This window comes from Eurypyga helias, unplaced genomic scaffold (genome assembly GCF_000690775.1).
Source record: "Eurypyga helias isolate BGI_N326 unplaced genomic scaffold, ASM69077v1 scaffold16770, whole genome shotgun sequence".
Lineage (NCBI taxonomy): Eukaryota > Metazoa > Chordata > Aves > Eurypygiformes > Eurypygidae > Eurypyga > Eurypyga helias.
The window spans coordinates 1-12,347 of NW_010225206.1; the positions used below are offsets into that span (position 1 = coordinate 1).

Genomic DNA, 12,347 nt, shown 5'->3' on the forward strand with positions numbered 1-12,347 from the left:
CAGTGGGCTGGAGCAGCCTCCAGACGTGTGACTCGGGGCGGAGGGGAGGTTTTTTGTGGTCCCTAGAGCCCGGTGTGCTGCGGTTGAGTTGCTGTGGAGCGAAATTCTGCTTTTGAGGCTTTAAATTGGTTTGCCAAGGATTTAATACCGAGCTGGAGGTTCAGAGGTCTTTCCTGCCTGGGAGCGGAGGATGCCTGAGGGAATACCTGTGGTCTTGCCTCTCTTTGTCGCTGTCTCTTCAAATCGCCTTTTCGGCTAATGGTTTTTTGCCTTTAAAACAGACGCATGGCTGTATCTCGACTGACTCTTGTCTCTTCCTTTTTAAAACAGTATTTAACCAGGCGTATCCCTCAGAATCCCAAGTATCAACACATAAAAACCCGCCTCGATACTGGTAAGTGAAATCGTCGCTGGGGAAAAACCACTAAACGTGAATGTAGGAGTTATGCAAAAATATGCTGAATGTCTTAGCTGCCTCTGTCCTGAGCTGCTTTATCAAGCTAATATCTTGATAAGGGTGTAAGTCGAGATAATTATTTGGGAGTTGTTGGAGGTTTGTTGTTGTTCAAGCAATTGAATTTTATCCAGTAACACCTGCCCGTGGCATCCACACAAAAATGTCAGGGAATGGATGGCGTGGCCGCAGCTGCCCTGGAGCAGCGTGTCAGAGGCAGGATTTGAACACCAGGGTCCCGGTTTCAGCGCCCTCAGAGCGAGGGCTGTAGCGTACTGAGTTTTAGGCTGTGGCTTTCTGAAGGTGATGACTTTGTTCTTCAAAGCATCGTCAAAACAACTTACGCTTTTGAGTAGAGAGGGCTTGCTGTGGAACTTGTAAACAGAAAGAGTGCTACGAGGCTGTTTTGGGGGGAATATCACCATTCTGACTAGCAGGGTGTGGAGATTTTGGTATCCCTTACTGAAAATCCTGTAAAATGGAACTCGGGTGCGTTCTGTAGAGAAACTGGAACAGCGCTGTGGGTGCGTGCAGCAGGTTTGAGCTGCCGGTCGTGAACACTCACAGTGACTTCCCCTCTCCAGTACAGAGGCTTTGGGCTACGGAGCACTGCCCGTTCCCAGAGGTGGTTGGCGGACAGGGTCCAGCAAGTCCTTTGACTGACTTGGCTGTGTAGCTCGGCCACCCTTGCGAGAGAAAGGTGCCGAGGAGAAAATCGAGGTACTTCTTGGTTTATGGCTGCTTTGAATGGTGAAAGAAGATCTGCAACAAACTTTGTTATCACAGTCTGATCTTTTCCTTGAAAAAAAAATACTTAAGCCTCAATAGGGCTGAAGAAAACCACTAATCAAAATTTGTAACAAACTGATTTTTTTTTTTTTGTTGTTCTTACAGGAAACAGTTTGACAAAATACACTGAGAAGTTGGAAGAGATCAAAAGAAGTGAGTATCTGGAAAGGAGCAGAATGTAACTTGGGGTGGGTTAGTTCACAACTGAGAGAGCACCGAGGAGCAGGGGTTGAATCCCAGACCCTCCGTTTGCTTGGGAATCTCCACTCCGATGGTTCCCATGTGTAGGAGTAAACTGTAGAAATGGGCAGCAGTAAGGTACAAAGATGCTTCTACCTTGATTCTGTGCTGCGCACCTTGCGTTCTCTCCCGTGCCTCATTTCTCTGTCTCTCGCAGTGCTGTGCAGATTTAACTGTAGAAACCAGGCAGGCAGGCCTATGAGATTTTCCAGATCCCTTTTTTTTTGGTGTGAATTTTGTTCTTGAATGGAAACCAGGCAGGAAAAAGTATTTTGGATTAAGAGAATGTGACTAGACTCATCTGGGAAGACTCGGGCTGCGCTTCTGAGAGTTTATTTCATTGTTAGGTAACAATATGGTTGAACTTGATCTTTTACCTTTGTGTCATTTTAGTGTACTTAGACTTTGGGTCGGAAAACTCCGCGACAGAAAAGAGACAAGCTCGTTCCTGTGTAACTCATTGGTTTCACCAGAATCACATTGTTTACCACCACAATATTGGTGTTTTGAAGACTTTGGGTCATTCAGGCTAATGAAAGCCTCGCTGATTTTTCATTTCAGTCTGTCTTCCCACTGAAAACAGGCTGCTTTATTTTTAATTCTTACTAACAAAGCTACTGTTTTACTACTTCCTTTTCAGCTACTGTCAGGATTATTTTCACAGAGAGACTCAGTAAAACTATTAAACCCAAAAGCTGCATTTATTGATGTGAAAGAAAACTCCTCCCCGTTAATGAGGATTAATTAGGATTTTGAATGTTCAGTTTTAGTTCTTAGACCTATTTCCTGAATTCCTCTAAGACGGTAGTGTTCAGATTAGTGACCTCCATTGTAATCTGTCACGTAAATATATTCATGCTTGGCTTTGTGCAAAATAGTTCTTTGTTGCTGGTTGGTTTGTTGGGTGGTGGAGTTTTTTTTTAAACACCACAGGTCTTTTGGGGAAAATCCAAAGAGAAATGACCTTGCTTTCCAAAATCCTGTGTGGACTAAGATTTCAGTGCTTCACGCTGGATCTCCCATCGCTTTTTATCTGTGCTGAAAATCTTGTTGTATGGGTCTAGTTGGTTTTCAATCCCTGCTGTGAATCTGAGTGCGTTTCTTTTGTTTAATCCTGGGTCTGGAGTTCAGTAGCAACTTTCTCATTATCTTTGTGCTGAATAGACACCTTGTGTTCCCAGGCAGTTTAGAAACTTCTCTCCCTTGATTTCTCATGGATAGATGACACCGTTTGGACACAACTTTAAATACCCAGTACAGGCAACTCTCTGTCTCTTGTGTAACGTTAGAGAGTGGGACTTAATACCGCGAGCCTGCCGTGGAATCAAAAATGATAAGAGACCTGGACCCGTGATGATTTGTCCTTTGCAGGACTGACTTGAGCAGAGACACCAAGTCTCTTCCCTTTCTCTGGTGTAGCTTCACTCATTGCTGAAGTCCCGAGGAACCATCCTCCAACACACAACAATTACAGCTTCAGACCAGTTCCCTGCAGCAGAACCCAAAATGTCAGGAAATCCGAACGGACCTTCCAGGACAGAACCGGGTACGTCGTGTCGCTTTTGTAGTCGGGACCAGCGCTCCTCCCGAACTCTCTGTTAACCGTTGGGAGGCCGGCGCAAGGGTTCCCAGTGGTTTGCTCCAGGTCAGGCTTTGTAATAACAACAGTTTGGGGTTTTTCATATTGAGAGAAATGTTTTTGTGTGGTGACGGCAAGATCTGGGTTGTAAAGGCTTATTCTGGGATAAATAATCCGTGCTTGAGGTAGGTGGAAACCGTCCAGCAGCTGGTTTATATAAGCACTGTGACAATGGTTCTGCTGTGTCAGTGTTTACATATATATCCAGCACTTCGCAAGCTTTGCTGCTTTTAGTATTCCTTCTAAATTAAATGTCTTCCTTGCTCTTCACGTGACTGAAGGGCTCCCTGGCCACGGCTGGGGCGTTGTGAGCGTTTGGACATGGGCTACACCTGGATTTTGTGTCAGGCAGGTGAAACGGGCTGTATAAAATATACTTGTTACTGTTATTACCAAGTTTTAAAGGAAGGCTTTAGCACCCTGAGCTTAAGGCTTGAAACCAGGTGGTTTTGCAAGAACCCTGGGGGTCGTTTTCATCTTAATTGTCATTCTGAAATCTGGTTTGGGCACGGGTTTTCCACTTCAAACCTGTGGTGTGGAAGCTGCGGTGCACTGGCGTGTTTTGGATGGGCTCCTTCGTTGTAAGGCAAGTTGTCTAATAGTAACTAGGCACTTGCTTTGCAGCTTAATAAACATTATATAGGGTAGGATGTTGAATTTGGGTGCTCTTCTTGCTCCGAATGCTGAAAATTAGTTGGCCTACCTCTGCAGGAATGTATGTAAGAGGAAAGGATAGGAATAAAAAGAAACCCCCTAGAGATGAAAGCTCACCCTTTCTGGTTTTGTGTCTGTCCTACTGTAAGGGGCTGTGTACAGGGACAGTCTTGTCAAGCAGAACGTCTGTCAGGAGGCGCGCGATCGCCGCTTGCACTGGGAAGGGATCTCGGCCTCCAGCGCTTGCGTGGCTCCTTCTCTAAACACATGTCAGCTCGAGAGCTTCCACAGGCTAATTCTGTGCTAACTTTTTGTGCAGTGCTTACAGGGATGTGGATCGGAGCCCTTCGCCCTTCCCCCCATCCTCCCTTAAGCGATGGAGCATGCAGCAGATGGTTTTAGAGGATTTGGAGTTGCTTAAGTGGCTGGATTTGACAAAGATCCTGCGCTTCGCTGTTAGCCCTCTGAGCTGAACAGCTGGAGAGAGGTTTGGAGTAGCTTCCAACAGTTGCTGAAGTTGTTAGGAAAAACACCGAGGATTTTTCTTTTGTTAAAAAGAAAAAAATAATCCGTGGCTTCGGAGGTGGAGCCTGGTGAGGGAGGAGGAAGAGAAAGCAGGAGCAGGCTTATTTTTTGGGAGAGCTTCGTTTCATAGAGTGGCTTCAGTAGCTCCGTGCAGAACTTGGTTACAGCTGCAGCACCTGACACCGGAGAAATTTGGCCGCCATACCCGAGAAAAGTTTGTTTTCTTTGCCTTTCCCTGCCAGTGCAGGAGTGATCATCTTTATTATTTTTTTTTTCCCCCCTCTCCCATGCTATCTTCTTTCTAGCCCTAAATTTCCCAAAGGACGAGGCTTCTGTTTCTTCCCATGGGAGGCTGTTTCACATCAAGATGTTCCTACTGATACTCAGCTTCCCTCTCCTGCTACATACACCCTTTTGTTTCACGCTGGAAGGCTTCTCCCTCCCTGGTGTTTACGCATCTCGAATATCTGTGTGCAGCCAGACTTCCACCCTTGCCAGCACTGACTTAGCGCTGTTAATCTCCGCTCCGGTGGTTTGCCGGTCGTCCCAACAGACTGCTCCGTCTTCTTGCGGCCTAAGCTTTGTCTTCAGCCTTAAGACCCAATTAGTCCAGTTTTTCCGTAGCAATTATGTGTGCTTCAAGACCTGCTGTTCAGTTTGCTTGTGTGCTTCAAGACCTGCTGTTCAGTTTGCTGTGTCAAACGCCTTCTGTCAGTTATCCCTTCCTTTAGATATCCGTATTAGGGCTTGGAATTTATGAGATAACATAAGAAACCCCGCAGCATTTTAATCGGTAAGTTGAAACAGGCGTGTTTAGTTTGGGGTTTGAAAGGGCACAGTCTCAGACACAGTGCCCCGTGCTCTGCTTCTGCGGTGACACACAAAAGAAAAACTCAGGTAAACTTTGGTTTAAGAGGCTCTCTGACCGTAGCAGGCTTCAGAGAACAGCAGGTGAGGCGGTAAGTTCCTGAACCTGCTTCCTTCCCCCGGTGAGCCCAGAAAGCACAATATAATACAGATTTGAGTCTAAAAGCAGCTGAATCTGCCTTCTCCGCTTGACTCGTATCTGGACAAGGTCTCTATAACTGGTTTTACTTCTCACCAAGCTGTCAGGTGGGCTTGTTCAGCCTGGAAGCACCAGCTTAATGCCCAGAAGTCCTGCCTTGTTGGAGAAGAGAGTGCGAGAAGAGCTGAGCCTCAGCCTCTCACCTGCTATTGGCCAAAGCTGGGAATTAACTGAAAATTTACCTTGTCCTCTTCTGTTTTGTTTTTGAAGATTACAGATATAAAAAGGACGAGCTATTTAAAAGACTGAAGGTGACTGCTTTTGCCCAGTTGGTATGTATAGTTCCCTCTCTGGCCTCATTATCTTCTGTGAACAGCGTTTTGGCTTTGTCTAAAGCCTTTTACATAGTTATGTAAAACTACGATGAAATGCCTTCCTACGATGAAAGGCTGGGAGAGTTGGGCTTGTTCAGCCTGGAGAAGAGAAGCTCCGGGGAGACCTTATTGCCCCTTCCAGTACCTGAAGGAGCTACAAGGAAGCTGGGGGGGAATTTTTACAAGGGCCTGTAGTGACAGGACAAGGGGGAACGGGTTTAAATTGAAAGTGGGGAGGTTTAGATTGGATACCAAGAAAAGATTCTTCCCGCAGAGGGTGGGGAGGCACTGGGACAGGTTCCCAGGGAAGCTGTGGATGCCCCATCCCTGGAAGGGTCCAAGGCCAGGCTGGATGAGGCTTGGAGCACCCTGGGCTATGGAAGGTGTCCCTGCCCATAGCAGGGGGGTTGGAACTGGATGGTCTTTAAGGTCCCTTCCAACCCAAACCATTCCATGATTCTATGTAGCCTTAGTGTGTAACTCTTCCCTATCGACTTCTTCCCTCCCTTGTACATTTCCCTTAATAAAATCAAACATTCAGGCCAAGGTTTTCAGAGTAGCCAAATGCTTTTATTTGCAAATTGAAGTTCGTAGCGACTCTGTCTTTAAAACTTGTCCCCTTTTTAAAATTTCCTTTAACTTAAGAGGAAGCCCCTTACAAAAGGAAAGGGATGTGTAAAGTACTATTCAAATCTGATCTCATCGAGCTTTGTGTCTGGTAGCCACAGCCTGAAGCTCTCCCTAATAGCAGTTTTAACGGCAGAGGATGGGAGGATTGTGGCTTCAAGGCTTTCTGTGTATTTTTTTTAAATTAAAAAGTAATGAATCGAAACACTAAAAAACGGGAGATTGCTCAGTAAATGTAAAGCTGAGTGTTCCTTATCTTGGTTGAAGAAAATTAGTAAAAAATAGCAAAAAACCAAGCGTTCTTCTGAGGAGGGATGGACAGGGAAGGTTAAACTCGCAGATATTGGAGGAGTGGGTTTCTGCAGACTCATGTCTGTTGTTCCACTGGATTGTTTGTAAGGTTGGGTGTTCTTTTTGCCACAACTTTCCTTTAATAAACAGACAGGCTTGCAGTGCAGGTGCCATAAATGCACCGCCACGTCACCTTGAAGTCTGGTATAAGTTGCATTTAGTTAAATGTGTTTTGGCCTGAGGATTGTTTTTCCTTAAGCTGATCCCCCCTGTCTTGCACTGACACCGGTGCCTGCATATCAAGGTACCGTTGCTTGCTTTTGTTCCCCGCAGGTCGTCCAGGTTGCTTCTCTATCTGATGAAACCTTAGAAGTGACAGATGAGGAGATCCACAAGCTGGAAGGTAACAATATTTATTGCAAGCACAAAGAGAAAGAGCTGTAGGTCGCTGTCATGCGGTGAACCAGGTCCTGGCAGACGTAGTTGACTATTCAGCAAGTCTTTTAAGCAGGAAGGGAAAAATAACTTACCCTGTGGCCTGCAGCCATCCCACGTTGAGAAGAGAAACGCTCCTGAAACGGAAAGGCTTGCAGATAAGAAAGGCCTCGTGCTGCCAACTTACTTCACTGTAGTAACTCAGGAGATATTCGTGCATCAAGAATTAAATTTTTACTGAATTCTTAAAATGAGCTCTTGAGTCCTTAAAAATCATATGGCTCTCTCTTCTTTTTAATATGAGGCTCTCAGTAAGTCATTCTTGTAAGAGGATGAAGAGAAGGCTGTCTTTGAGCTGCGCTTTCTTCTAAGAATAGAAGCTGGGCTTAAAACCTGTTTATTTCCTGCAGGGTTTTAACCCTTTGTACCCTGTTCTCTCCCCAGCTGGTGATTTGGCTGCTCCAGATGCAGATGCTGAACTCACGGCAGGGACAAATGGGAAAGGAAGCCCTGATGGGACACCCAGTCCCGTCCTGTTTGTAAACGATGCAGGAGCTGGGGAATCCTATCGGTCTACGCTGCAGAGGTGCCTGATAATAATACACAGTTTTCTTCCCGTCCTAGCAGATAATTATTTTTCCCAGCTAGTTATTTTAAAATGCTACTGAGTGGCTTTATATTGTATTTCTCATTAAAGCCTGGTTTTGCAGATCCTGGAACGTGAGCGAGAGAGAGGGTTGGCAGGCTTTCCTGCCTGGATGAGTTTGCTTTGAGGCTGTAAGCCAACGCTGTTGCCACCTGATGGTTGTCTAAGTGGTTGACAGGGAAATCAGAGAATCACAGAAGGGTTTGGGTTGGAAGGGACCTTAAAGATCATCCAGTTCCAACTCCCCTGCCATGGGCAGGGACACCTTCCATAGCCCAGGTTGCTCCAAGCCTCATCCAGCCTGGCCTTGAACACTTCCAGGGATGGGGCATCCACAGCTTCTCTGGGCAACCTGTCCCAGTGCTCCCACCCTCTCCAGGAAGAATTCCTTCCTGATATCTAATCTCAATCTCCCCGCTTTCAATTTAAACCCGTTACCCCTTGTCCTGTCACTACAGGCCCTTGTAAAAAGTCCCCCCTCCAGCAACCTGGCTTCAAGAATCCATGCTATATACTGCCCTGGTAAACTCAGTAATGTGCCTTCCTGATGATCGTAAGAGATTGTCCCGTGGTTGAGAGTGTAATTCCCAACCACCCCATCACTAGTCGGAAGAGTGGAGACGCTATCCCGACAGGCTTGGTGATGGCGTATCGATTTATTGCCCGCTGAGAGTATCGGGAGGTTTCTGTTCATGTCCTATATCCAGAGTAGTGATGAAATGGGAAACCTCAGCCCAGCACAGCTTATAGGTGACTGACCGTTACTTATCATGTCTGATTTACTGAGATCTTGATGTTGGCAGATTCTTAGGATTATTCTCCCTCACCTCGAAGTTTTTTAGGACATAGAACCCCTGGACTTGACTGACCCAGAAGTGTGGTATGTTCACATAGCAAGGCTGTACTCCGCTTGTTTTTCGTATGGATAACAATCGAATCAGTCTCTTGTGATGTACTAGAAAGCCTGAAGTAGGCTCTGTCCGTGGTTTGTGGTGTCTGGCTGTACTGGAAGGTAAATGGGCTCTGGGAGCAGTTGATGGAAACGCACTCTGACCTGGTGAAGAGGTACAAAAGTGGTCAGAGTGACCCCTCGCACCATAACCTCCTCTCTCCTCCCGTAGCGTGATCAGTGGCGTTGGGGAACTGGATATAGAAAAGGACACTCCAAAGAAAGCGGACGCTCAGGCGAAAGACATGCCTTATCCCAACTGCCCCTTCCTGCTTTTGGATGTACGGGACCGGGATGCATACGAGCAGTGTCACATTGTTGGAGGTGAGGAGGCCAGAATCACAGCAGCCTGGTGTCGGCCGGCTCGTCGACTCAGCTTTTTGTGTCGTGTTCTGGCTGGCTTCTTGTTTTCTTCCCCCAAGGTGGGTGCAGGATGCTCTCGGCTCTCATCCCGTACACCCCTCTTTCCTGGAAGGGGATGAGGGGACCGAGCTGACCCTTATGCAATGGGTTCCCAAGGCTGCCAGTTGTATTCCTGGTTGTGTGATGCTTCATGTTCAGCCACTTTATGGTCTTTCTCTCTTTTTTTTTTCTCTCCTCTGCAGCTTATTCCTACCCTATTGCAACGCTGTCTAGAACCATGAACCCATATACAAATGATATTCTGGAATATGTATCCTTTACATACAAAGTGCTGGAATGAAAAAATGGAAACTGAGGGGGGTGTGGGTGGGGGCTTCCAAAAACAATTGGGGCTGTAGTGGTCACTGTGACCGGGGAAACACTTAAGCGACAACATCTGGGAATGTCAAGGAGCGTGGGAAGGGAAGTCCTTCACGGTGCCTGCTCCACTGCCGCTGTCAGATGCTGCGTTCTAGTTCCTCAGCTCTGTTGGGAGCTGCCTGAATTTGGCTTTTCTTGGGATTTTTGGCTACTGGAAGGCAAAGCCGTACTTGGGTACCTCCCCCCCCACACACACTGTTACTGGAATGCTGGGCTTCTTGAGGGATGAACCCTTTGGCTTCCTCTCAGCACCTTGATGGGGATTGGCTTTCCTCTGGAGGACAAAGAGGATTATTAGCTAGGATTAGGCTGATAGTTTCCTAGGTGGTTAGCTTGAGGGCTGCGGAGAAGGGAAGTTGTAAACAAAGGTACTTCTTGCTATTACCTGCAAAGCAGTGGATGCTTTCCCAGGGGCTGCACTCCAGTGAGGGTTGGGCTGTGTCCTCCCAGGGTCTGGCAAGCCCCAGCTACTGAGAAATCAGCCAGAAAGCACAAATGAAGGGAAGGCATCCCTACATGAGGGAATCACTCCATCTCCAATCCCATTTGTTTGTCTCTTTTCTTTCTAAAAGGTATTAGTGGTCACCTTAAGCTTACAAATCCTTAGCTCTTCTGCCAATCAGAAAAATGCACATGGAAAACTTATCATTTTGTATGACAATGACGAGAGGTTAGCCAGCCAGGCTGCGACAACCATGTGTGAGAGGGGCTTTGAGAACTTGTTCATGTTATCTGGAGGTAAGCAGGGGTGGGCAGGACTCCCCAAGATCTCGGCCAGGTAGATCGAGAGCGGGGAGCGAGGGTTGTGTGAGCTGGAGGTTGGGAAGAGCTGGATATTCAGCTCTGTCAAGTGTTTGGTGTGTTATCGGTAAAATCACCGATCCCATCAGCTGGTGGTCACTGGCAACGTGTGATCTGTATGTCTGCAGGCCTGAAGGTCCTTGCGCAAAAGATTCCCGAAGGTCTGATCACCGGCTCGCTCCCCGTGTCCTGCCAGGTGGCAGGTCCCGTTGGATCTGCCCGAAAAAAGACCTCTCCCAAAGTGCCACCCGCACCTGCTGAGAGTAAATGGAGGTTTTCTGCAGATGATCTTCAGAAGATAAAGTACTACCTAGAAGAGGAGCACATTCCTTCAGACACTGCCAGTAAGACTCCAGAACAATGTTGCTGCCACGTTATTTATCCGTTTGCTATATTCTTTCCGTGAGATGGCTAGGAGAGGGGGAGTTTTCTTCTGATCTGAGAAAATCCTCCAAAACCTGTGCTATGCGATCCCAGAGGACTCAGGTCTTTTATAGCTACGTGATGGCAAAATCCTGGGCCCGCAGAGGGCAGGCATGTACCATTCTGTCCACTGTATTTAAATGTCTTTGAATTTTCCTGGTTATTAGTAAGTTTTTCAAGTTCTTAAGCCTGCACAGCTAGAGAGACGCTGCCCGGAACACCCCACTGAATTATGGGTCTGTATGTCTGCAGGGAGAGCTGGAGAGCCAGCAACAGGCAATAGATCATTAGTGTGTCCTTGTGCTCTACCACACACACAGCTTCTGATCCTTTTTTTTTTTTTTCACCCAGGCCGACTTAGCCGTGGTTCTTCAGGCCGCAATGCCAGGGTGACAGCCATGAGGAGCAACCCCAGTCTCCCCAGCACCGCCGGCAACGTGGGATCCCTCAGCGCCCGCTCACTCAGCAGGAGCAGCCTCCAGAACAGGCCGTGGAAATAAGCAGCGGTGTCTTCTTCCACTGAATAAATGAACGTCCAGGTTCTGGGAACCCTGAGCAGTGCAGCCCGTTTGTCGTGTTAGGAATCCGCAGGGAAAAGCAGCGGTGGTGTATAAATGGCAGCTCGGGTAAGGCTGGGGGAGCCGGACCGGTTGGCGTTTCGTAAAAAAAAGCTGTGGCAAGGCTGACTTTTGGGTGCAGTGTCAAGACAGAGTTGATCTACCTGATTTTGTAGGGGAGGGAGTAAAGCCTGTGACCAGTAGAAACGGTTCAGACGAATGAATTTACGTCTGTAACAAATGCTCTCCCTGCGCTGTGCCCGGAGCCGCAGACTCTGCGAACAGGAGGACACACCTGAAAGTAACTGGGCCAGAAATCATCTGTGAGCAAAAACTTTGGTGTTCTGTAGCAGAGACACAGACGTTCAGCAACTTGCCAAAACGTTGGAGAGGGGATTCCCTGAGGCTTTTTAAGTCATGTTAACGGACAGAATGATTTAATAAAGATGTCTTTGGAAATAATGCCCGGCCTGGCCCTGTAACCTGACAGCTGTGTTCACTCGTGGACAGTCTGTGAAACAGTTCTGTATTTTTAAAGGCAAACTGGGGGAGAAAAGGGCTGTGTTTTCCCTCTTTTCTCCCTTTTGTCTAGAAGGTTTGGCTTCTAACTGTGCTTGCTCTGCTTCGTTCCTTGCCGCGGTGGCGGAGAGCTCCTGTGTGGTGGTTTTCGCTCTGAGAGTAGATAACGCTGCCAGATGGGCTGAGCAGGGGTTTAGCTGACGTGTCTTAGGCCAAAACCCTCCCCTGTGCCCCTCCTCTTGATGTGCAGGCAGCGTGTCTCCTTAGTTTGACTGTGCACCCGTGGCTCGCTCCTTTTCCGACTTGCCGGAGCAGTTTGCTGGCCTCTGGAGCTACGGAAAACTGCGACGTAGGTGGAGGAGCCAGTCGCCCTCCCGCTGATGAGGCCGACTTCCCTACGTGTCGTACGGGCAGCTGCGAGTCAAGGTTGGGAGGCAGAACATCATTTTGCTTCGTAAAATGCTTTTGTGATGCTTGGAGGCCAACTTCAGTGCAGCGCTTCCGGTGCCTGATGGAGGCTGGGAATTTATTCCCAGTTACACCCTTGCCAGTGCTTTTGGAGCAGCTTCTTTGGGTGGCTGAAGGGAAACTTTCTTCTGCCTTCCCACCAGGGTCCCTAAAACCTGACCGGATCC

General features: G+C 47.7%; 1 protein-coding gene across 1 annotated transcript; it reads left to right on the forward strand.

The window, feature by feature from the left end:
- Nucleotides 1–330: 330 nt before the first annotated feature.
- Nucleotides 331–11,136, forward strand: CEP41 (centrosomal protein 41kDa; the record flags this gene model as incomplete). The annotated part of the gene is made up of 10 exons (XM_010148621.1): nucleotides 331–394; nucleotides 1,349–1,396; nucleotides 5,578–5,639; nucleotides 6,933–7,002; nucleotides 7,479–7,620; nucleotides 8,802–8,953; nucleotides 9,235–9,302; nucleotides 10,036–10,150; nucleotides 10,342–10,557; nucleotides 10,988–11,136. Coding segments are annotated over 10 exons (1,086 nt in total), but the record flags the coding sequence as incomplete, so codon positions are not given.
- Between the last annotated feature and the right edge of the window lie 1,211 nt (nucleotides 11,137–12,347).